Source organism: Borostomias antarcticus (genome assembly GCF_949987555.1).
Source record: "Borostomias antarcticus genome assembly, chromosome: 17".
NCBI lineage: Eukaryota > Metazoa > Chordata > Actinopteri > Stomiiformes > Stomiidae > Borostomias > Borostomias antarcticus.
In genome coordinates, this window is record NC_140250.1 from 15,235,874 (window position 1) to 15,245,873 (window position 10,000).

The 10,000-nt window shown below is 46.0% G+C and overlaps 1 protein-coding gene across 1 annotated transcript in view; it reads right to left on the reverse strand.

Moving 5' to 3' along the window:
* wdfy2 (WD repeat and FYVE domain containing 2) overlaps positions 1-10,000 on the reverse strand; it is a 17,771-nt gene that overhangs the window by 4,063 nt on the left and 3,708 nt on the right. The window contains exons 5-8 of the mRNA XM_084452360.1: positions 9,838-9,988; positions 7,965-8,077; positions 5,584-5,710; positions 3,564-3,669 (exon numbers count right to left, since the gene is read on the reverse strand). Coding sequence (XP_084308486.1) covers positions 3,564-3,669; positions 5,584-5,710; positions 7,965-8,077; positions 9,838-9,988 — 497 coding nt within the window. The remainder of the gene's footprint in view (positions 1-3,563; positions 3,670-5,583; positions 5,711-7,964; positions 8,078-9,837; positions 9,989-10,000) is intronic.

Genomic DNA, 10,000 nt, shown 5'->3' on the forward strand with positions numbered 1-10,000 from the left:
CACAAGAGAGACGGGGTCATACAGGCACACGATTTAATCACACAGTATGCAGATTATGGGGTATTCATCCAGAAAACACACTGTGAAAGTGGTATACTACTACTACTACTACTACTACTACTACTACTACTACTATTACTACTACTACTACCTCTTTGTAGATCTCTCAAAAGCATTTGATACAGTCGTTCACCAGCTTCTTTTAAACAGACTATCTAGTATTGGTTTGGATAGAGATGCTTGTGACTGGTTTCAGGATTATCTTTCATCAAGATGTCAGTGTGTGAAGTCGGGTAACATTCAATCTGATTTCCTGTCTCTAGCTAAAGGTGTGCCCCAGGGATCGGTGTTGAGTCCTGTCCTTTTCACCACCTAATGATATTGGCTGGGTTTCCCGATAAATAACCTTCTTAAGGAACCCTTCTTAAAGGACAATGCTCGTTTTTGACAACCTGGACCTTATTTACGACATATTATAAGACGTTTGACTCACCGAGATCACTTTGGTGTAGTTCGGAGGCATGTTCGAAGTTAGTTGTGCTTACATAGAGAGCATAGGCCTGTTGTGGTATTTCACATGCCTCTGTAATATGATCTTTAGAAACGTCTTTAGACACGAAATAGCTTCCTCACTTGCTCCAGCACGCATGCGCACAGCGTGCTGGAGCAACGATTGCGCGCTGTGCGCATTAGTGCTGGAGCAAGTGAGGAAGCTATTTTGTGTCTAAAGATGTTTCTAAAGATCATATTACAGAGGCATGTGAAATACCACAACAGGCCTATGCTCTCTATGTAAGCACAGCTAGCGATTCATCAAGACAGATTGATGAAAACAACCGTTTCGCGGCAGAAAATAGATTATTAGAAACTGCATTCTAAGTGCCCCGACCACCGCCATTACATGGATATACTGGCTCGGGCTGGATTTTAAATTTCTTCTACATGCCTCCGAACTACACCAAAGTGATCTCGGTGAGTCAAACGTCTTATAATATGTCGTAAATAAGGTCCAGGTTGTCAAAAACGAGCATTGTCCTTTAAGCAACCCTTTGTATGGGAGTTAAGAAGTACTTTGGAGTTAAGTGCCTCTTAACTCGTTCGGGAAACCCGGCCCTTGTCTCTATACTAACTGGCTTTCATGTTCATTTATATGCTGATGATACAGTTGTCTACTGTATTGCGGATACTGTTCAGGAAGCCATTGTTAATCTGCAACTTGCTTTTAATGTACTACAAGAAGCTCTCACCATCTTAAACTGGTCCTAAATCCTAGCAAATCTAAATTTATGTGGTTCTCTATAGCCAGGACTATTGATTATGATAGACTCCACCTTTCAACTGCTAATGGCCTGCATATTGAGAGAGTCATAGAGTACAAATATCTTGGTTTATGGTTGGATGATAACCTCTCAAGTCTCATGTAGATAATCTAGCCTCTAAGATGTGGCAGGAATTTGTCTTCCTGTACAGAAACCGTTCTAGATTTCCTATGTTCAGTAGGAAGAGAATTGTTCGAGCTGTTTTTCTATCAGTATTAGACTATGGTGACACTATCTATAGACATGCTTCCATGACAACCTTGAAACCATTGGACTCTACCACTCCACCCTAAGATTTATTACGGGTGATAGATATGACGCTCACCACTGTGTTCTTTATCATAAGGTGGGCTGGCCATCTCTTTCTCTAGAGTGTAACTATCACTGGTATTTGTTTATTTTCAAAGCCATTATTGGTCAACTTCCCCCTTACATCTCATCTCTGTTGGACTGGAGCCTTGACACCTATAGTACCAGACCTGATCAAATGATCGGTTTGTTCTCAGGGTTCCTCAAATGCATTCTGAACTTGGAAGGGCTGCTTGATGCTCCTTATACATGGAATAACTTACAACAGACTCTAAAGCTTGAGCAGAGTTTAAATCCATGGCTCTAGACCGATGTACTTCCACTAGTAACTTTTTAATTATTATTATTATTGTATATTGCATTTGTTTTGTTGATTGAACTCGTCATCACTGAAAATGAGGGAAACCTCAGTGCTTCACGAGTTTGGAGTTAAAGGTTAAGGTTATAAAGGTTATAAAGGTTATAAAGGTTTGAAAAACTACTACCACTACTACTACTATTACTACTACTACTACTACTACTACTAGAGAGAGAGAGAGAGAGAGAGAGAGAGAGAGAGAGAGAGGAGAAGAGAGCAGTGAGATGGAAGGTAATGGGTAGTAAAGCAGTTCTACAGGGAGACTGGAGCAAAGGAGGCCCAATGAGACTGACTGCTGGTTACCAGGACGACCATTAAACCAACCCTAACCCTCACCCTCACCAGTCCACTGTCATTATCACACCCTCACCAGTCCACTGTCATTATCACACCCTCACCAGCCCACTGTCATTATCACACCCTCACCAACTCACTGTCGAGGGAGAAGAGAGGACAGGAGAAGGAGAGGATGGGGCTTGACTGAGCATGTTTTATAGAGAGTGAGGTTATTTTGTGTTTGTATGTGTGTGTGTGTGCGTGTATGAGAGAGAGAGAGATACATAGAGAGAGAGAGGGGATTCTGAGTTTTTGTGTGTGTGCGTGTGAGAGAGATACATAGAGAGAGAGAGAGGGGATTCTGAGTTTGTGTGTGTGTGTGAGAGAGAGAGAGAGATACATAGAGAGCGAGAGAGAGAGAGAGAGAGAGAGAGGGGATTCTGAGTTTGTTTCTGTGACCTTTCATGTGTTTCCCTTGAGCTGGTTTGGAAACACACACTCCAACCAAACCAACACTCCAGGGCATAACATTGCGTCACACTGCATGTAACACACCCAGACACAGAGATTCACACTCAAGCTGTTTGTTTTAGTCTTCTGAGAGAGGAGGCAGGGCAGTAGTGTGTCTGTGTGGGTTTGCATGATCCTCTGATCTCCCTCTGGTGGCAACAAGATCTTCCCAACCTCCCTCTCCCTTCACCTCCTCTTTCTCCCTGCCTCCTCCGCCTCCCTCCCTCCCTCCCTCCCTCCCTCCCTCCCTGGTTCTGCGTGTGTCCCTCCCTCCCTCCCTCTCTGGTTCTGGGTGTGTCCCTCCCTCCCTCCCTGGTTCTGGGTGTGTCTCTCCCTCCCTCCCTAGTTCTGGGTGTGTCCCTCCCTCCCTCCCTGGTTCTGGGTGTGTCTCTCCCTCCCTCCCTAGTTCTGGGTGTGTCCCTCCCTCCCTCCCTCTTTCCCTGGTTCTGGGTGTGTCCCTCCCTCCCTCCCTGGTTCTGGGTGTGTCCCTCCCTCCCTCCCTGGTTCTGGGTGTGTCCCTCCCTCCCTGGTTCTGAGTGTGTCCCTCCCTCCCTCCCTCCCTCCCTGGTTCTGGGTGTGTCCCTCCCTCCCTCCCTGGTTCTGGGTGTGTCCCTCCCTCCCTGGTTCTGAGTGTGTCCCTCCCTCCCTCCCTCCCTCCCTGGTTCTGGGTGTGTCCCTCCCTCCCTCCCTGGTTCTGGGTGTGTCCCTCCCTCCCTCCCTCCCTGGTTCTGGGTGTGTCCCTCCCTCCCTCCCTCCCTCTCTGGTTCTGGGTGTGGCCGTTCCTCTCTCACCTCCTGTCGTGTGACGTCCATGTTCCAGATGACGATGCCTCCCTCAGAGCTGCAGGAGATGAGCTGGCGGGTGTGTGGAGCGTAGCTCAGGCCCTGGACCTTCTCACTGGGAGAGGACACACACACACGCACGCACACGCACACACACGCACACGCAACACACACACACGCACACACGCACGCAAGCACACACACGCACACACAAACACACAAACACACACGATTGCTATGTACTGTACAATGCAATGCATAGCAACAGTGAAGTGTTGTTGTTTTGGCTCTGTACTTGTGACTGTGAGGTTAAAGTCCAGTGCCAAACGTATTGGGACTGAATAACATTATATACAATAATAAAGTAGTCAAGACTATGAGCATTAATGTATGTATGTATGTCTGTCTGTCTGTCTGTCTGGGAGTCAGTGGAGACAGAGCCGGGGCGGTGGGGGGGTCAGAGGGGACAGAGCCGGGGGGGGGGGGGGGGGGGGGGGGTCAGAGGGGACAGAGCCGGGGGGGGGGGGGGGGGGGGGGGTCAGAGGGGACAGAGCCGGGGGATTACGACCCGTAATCGAAAATGGAGCATCAGCGGCGTGCGTGTAGAATAGCGCTGACTGGTAGTGTTTGGTATTTGGACATCATCAATCAATCAATCAATCAAAGCTTATATCCAGTTTGAGCAGACATCACGATTACGGCTAGAGAACAATGTGCTATTGATTGATCCACGACTGCGACTCATCGTCTGTTTATCAGAGATGGTCCACCATGTGTTTACGTGTCCAGACGTTTGTTGGCACTGTTGTGACGCCGCGCTGTTTATCTTCTACGGCGATGTTTGCGACAGTGCAGGGTACAACAATGAGCTGTAGGGGTTTGTGGGTAACATGTAAACGAATCGTCTCGCGGGGCGATTGCAAGCAGGCTGAGACCACCCTCTCTAGGTGGTCTCAGCCCGGTTGACTTGTTCCGGAACCGCGAGTGATTACTGTGTTCACATATGCCCAAACCACCCGATCTACGGGGGAATGCTCCCGGTATGGGACAACCAGCTAGGTCTGAATGCAGTCACTTCAATAGGAACATTTGTCAGAAGTAATCCATACCTACAGTGAAGCTTGGTAGTGTAGCACAAGCTTGTATTATATCAGATCCAAAGTACAGAGCCAAACCACAAGAAACGCTTCACTGTTCCAATAATTACACAGGGCACTGTAGCCCATTCTGTACACATACAACCACTTATGAACACTCGTGCTTGAGCTCCATCTTGTGGTACTACGATCGGCTACGATCAGCTTGTTCTCAGGGTTCCTCAAGTGCATTCTGAACTTGGTAGATCTGCTTTTGTCCATGATGCCCCTTATACCTGGAATACTTTACAACAGACTCTAAAGCTTGAGGTACCTCCTTCAATCGCAGAGTTTAAATCCATGGCTCTTGACATTTGTACTTTGACCTGTAACCGTTTTAAATTATTATTATTATTATTGTCATTATTATTATTGTGTATTGTATTTGTTCTGTATTTGTGTGAACTCGTCAACATTGTAAATGCGGAAAAACCTCAGTGCTCTACGAGTAATACGATAAATAAAGGTTTGAAATTAAATTAAATGAACATGGGGCACTATGGTGCCTGGTACTGGTGACAGAGCAGGAGTCTGTCTGAGGGAGGTCTGTCTGAGGGAGGTCTGTCTGAGGGAGGTCTGTCTGAGGGAGGCGTGTCTGAGGGAGGTCTGTCTGAGGGAGGTGTGTCTGAGGGAGGTCTGTCTGAGGGAGGCGTGTCTGAGGGAGGTCTGTCTGAGGGAGGTCTGTCTGAGGGAGGTCTGTCTGAGGGAGGCGTGTCTGAGGGAGGTCTGTCTGAGGGAGGTGTGTCTGAGGGAGATCTGTCTGAGGGAGGTCTGTCTGAGGGAGGCTTGTCTGAGGGAGGCGTGTCTGAGGGAGGCGTATGTGTGTGACGCGTGTGTGTGTGAGGCGTGTGTGTGTGAGGCGTGTGTGTGTGAGGCGTGTGTGTATGTCCTACTTGTGTCCCTGCAGCTCGATGGCGGTGCCTTTGCGTCCCCCGATGTCCCACATGATGATGGAGTGGTCCGAGCTGCCGGAGAACAGGACCCTCTGGACCGGGTCCCAACACAGAGCTGTGACGCTGCCTTGGGTCGGGAATACACACACACGCACACACACACACACACACACACACACACACACAATGTGCACACAAGTGAGCAAGTGCACACAACAACAAACACACAGAAACACTTAAGCCTCGTTAAAATAAAATGATAGTCTTCTAAGGAAGCTGGCAGTGGCTTTGAAGAGTTGAAAACAAGAGTATGTGGCCAAAATAAGCAGAGCATCGTGCTTTTTGATAACCCACACACAGTAGTCCTCTGTCCTTGTGACCCTCTTCCTTCAGCAGGCCTGCTCTCATACTGGCATGCTGAAATATGACCTGCTGCTTTAGCCCAGTATATTTGCATATGGTAAACATGTGCTACTCAGCTGATAAGTGTTCTAGAACAGTGGCGGTGTCAGCAGCCCTAGTATCAGTCATGAGTGTTCTAGAACAGTGGCGGTGTCAGCAGCCCTAGTATCAGTCATGAGTGTTCTAGAACAGTGGCGGTGTCAGCAGCCCTAGTATCAGTCATGAGTGTTCTAGAACAGTTGACGGTGTCAGCAGCCCTAGTATCAGTCATGAGTGTTCTAGAACAGTGGCGGTGTCAGCAGCCCTAGTATCAGTCATGAGTGTTCTAGAACAGTGGCGGTGTCAGCAGCCCTAGTATCAGTCATGAGTGTTCTAGAACAGTGGCGGTGTCAGCAGCCCTAGTACAGTATCAGTCATGAGTGTTCTAGAACAGAAAGTTGGAGGAGGCGTGGTGGTGAGCATGCTCAAACATTAACCACTAGTAGAGCTGACATAGGAATAGAAAACACTTGATTGGCCAAATGTGATTTTTTGCTAGAAATTATTTGGTTTAGTGCAGCCGTTCTCAACCAGTGATCCCCAAAGCGCCATCAAGTGGGCCGCAGAGATAGTGGCAGCCGACTGACAAATGGTTAGAAAAAATAAAAATTACGTTTGGTAATTTACAAAGCTAGTTATTTTCATATCTAAATGTACTCAAGAATTCACTTGTAGAAAATGTCAAGTTAAAGGAGTAGCAAAGGGAAAATGCATGTTTAGCCCTGTTTTAAGGTTACTTATGATCATATACAATGGTTCAGATCAAAACGTTGACAAAACTAGAACTTTTGATAAAGTCTGATAATTGCTCTACCACCGTTTTGGTCATACAATGGATGTGTTCCAAAAACATGTTAAACTCTCAATTTCAAAGACAAGAAACTCACCGAGGTGTTAGTTGGCGTTCTGACATATAATTCGCCATAAAGTAAGATTCTAGTTCATCTGGAAAGGCTTTTTAAAATATTTAGCATAGAATTATTTAGTCGCAGCACATACGTGTGTAAACTTCCGCAAACTAGGTAGCCTAGCAACATAAACAATAACAATAGCTACCGTAAGTAGTTCCGCTTCCTGAATCCCCACTGCGGATTGATCTACACATCTACAACGGTTGCTTCAATACAAGTCAATGGATTTCATAAAATGATCAATAAAACCCTACAGGATTCATACTTTACGGTGAATTTGATGTCAGAACACCAACGGACATCAATTACCCCCTCGGTGAGCTTCTTGTCTTTGAAATCAAAAGTTTAACATGTTTTTGTAAGATTTTTCAAGGTGCCCACCCACATCCATTGTATGACCAAAACAGTGGTAGAGCAATTATCAACTTTCTCCAAAGTGCTAGTTTTGTCAACGTTTTGATCTGAACCATTGTATATGATCATAAGTAACCTTAAAACAGGGCTAAACATGCATTTTCCCTTTACTACTCCTTTAAAATGCAGAATTTCAATGACCAGTTACATTCGAATATCACCGCACCAATCACATCCGAATGTGTTCAGCTAGCGTAGCTCGCTAGCAAACGTTCCCTCGGATGCGAAAAGTGACAGACCACCAGTTTTTTTTAAAATCATGTATTAGGTGGTCCTCAGAATATTTTTAACAATCAAAAGTGGGCCTTAAGTTACAAAAGGTTGAGAAGCCCTGGTTTAGGGGATATTAAGTGGCTATTTACTTGAGTATCTATACTAGAGGCTCTAAAGGTCGACCTTCCAAATGAAGTGCTACTTAGAATAGGTAGGAGACAATTAGTCATTCTGTCTTGTCCTGGTGTGAGATGCTCTGGTAAGGGTCATGTTGGTTTCAGGAACAGAGTAGAAATTATATCAGGGAAAAACATGGAATGCGGAATATGAATAGATTTGGATGGAACTTTTTGCACAGATCTGAGGTTGTGTGACAGATTAGAGGTGTGTGTGTGTGTGTACCTGTGTGTCCTTTGAAGGTGGTGACCAGGCAACAGCTGTCCTGCTCCAACTTAAGTATGGTCACCTGCCCCGAGTGGTCGCCCACGAAGGCGTGCCTGGTCTCAACATCAAACCTGGGGGACGTGGGGTTAAGGTTGACACTTCTACGACCGCAACATGAACACAAATCCTTAACAAGGAACGCAGTGGCCTGGTCACCACCATTGTTATTTGGACACAGCTTACAAGACCACAGTCTTATCTTTTAATGTCTGTCAACAGCAAAATATTTACAAAATGTCAGCGAGTTGACTCTTGAGCAATAACCTCCAGTGAAATTCCAAAGACACAAAGACACCCAGTCCTCCTGCTGGCATGGGTTCAGAAGGCCAAGTGATTACATAACCACAGAGAAGAAGACAAATCGTCCCACAAGATATAATTTAATTTATCCTTCGTCTGAAAAACTCCACAGTACTAATCCGATATAGCAGGCCAAGTCAAGTGAGCAGTTGTTATGCATCACTGGCAACCAAGGATAAACAATTAAAACCATGTTCCAACTATTTTCACTCTTTAGTGCCTTCAGTTGGTGACTAAATTAGTTTTATGAAAAATTCTAAAACTATAGAAAATAAACAAAATGGTTGGCAAATAGATGCCAAATAAAATATCAGAAAAATCGTCAAACTACTTTACTCCCATCTTTAACTAAGATTAGACGATGAATGACTAATTGCTCCATATGTATACGTTCCATTAAAATGCATGAAGCTCAGTTCTTGTGCCAAACAGTGTTTGAGCCTTGCTCTGTAGCACACACCCTCAGACTGCTCACTGATATGAGTAGCAGTGAAGCACTTTCATCTCTTCATCACTGAAAACGCACACGCACGTACACACACACGCACACACACACGCATGCGCACACACACAAACACCACCCACACAAACGCCACCCACACACACGCTGTGCACAAATCAAAAATGACTGGGTTTGCAAATCTCGCTGAGCTCTCAGTCAGTCTTGAGTGTGGATGGAGCAGGAAACCTCCAGGCGTGACCTTTCAAGGTGATTATAACGTCCCTTTAGAAATACCTGTCCTACACCATCATCATGCTGTGCTGTTGCATATCACTGAGTCCTTTCAGCACAGCTCCCAGGGGGGGTCTGGAACCATGTCAGCTCAGCTCAGCTCCAGTCAACTCAATAGTGTACACACGGTGCCAGTGAAGTGTACTTGGTAGAGTGTACACTGTGCCAGTGAGGTGTACTTGGTAGTGTGTACAGGGTGCTAGTGAAGTGTACTTGGTAGTGTGTACATGGTGCCAGTGAAGTGTGCTTTGTAGTGTGTACAGAGTGCAAGTGAAGTGCACTCGGGAGTGTCCATGCAGTCGGTAGTGCACTTAAGTGAAATGTACTGCTTAGCGTGTCAGGTAAGGGATAGCGTTTGGCCAGCTGGTGATTATGGAAAAAGACGAGCCTGACAGTGCACTCGGAACCCTGAGGTGAAGCCGAGGTTTTGTAACACTGAAGGACTCTTCTTTTTTTCTTATTTTTTTAACGTTATCCCGCTTATTACACTGCTACTAACGAATTACATTAATACTAATAAGACTACACTTTTTATTTCGCCAGGGAAATGGTTCTGTGGGCTAAGGCAACTGACGTTTTCAAAGATTGAACTTAAGCTACAACAGCCAAACCGTTATTGTTTAGAATGTTTAAACTTTCAAACTTTCAACTGTCGCCCATAGACATAATGAGTTGCCCTTAGCAGCAGTGAATATTGCTCGTAACCGGTGAATTATCGAGAAATAATTCACTGGTAGAACGTGTGATTGTCCAATCAGAATCCAGTATTTCAGAGAGCCGTGTCATAGTGAAGGATACTGGAGTCCAGAGACCCAGGAGGAGGTCCGGTGGACTCCCAGCTGCTGGCCGCTCTCCGAGCAGTGCCAGGTGAAGTTCTTGTCCTGGCCCGTACTCAGGATCCACTCCATCTCCAGTACAAACAGAACCACCGTCACTCTACCCTGGTGGGCTGTAGTGAGGG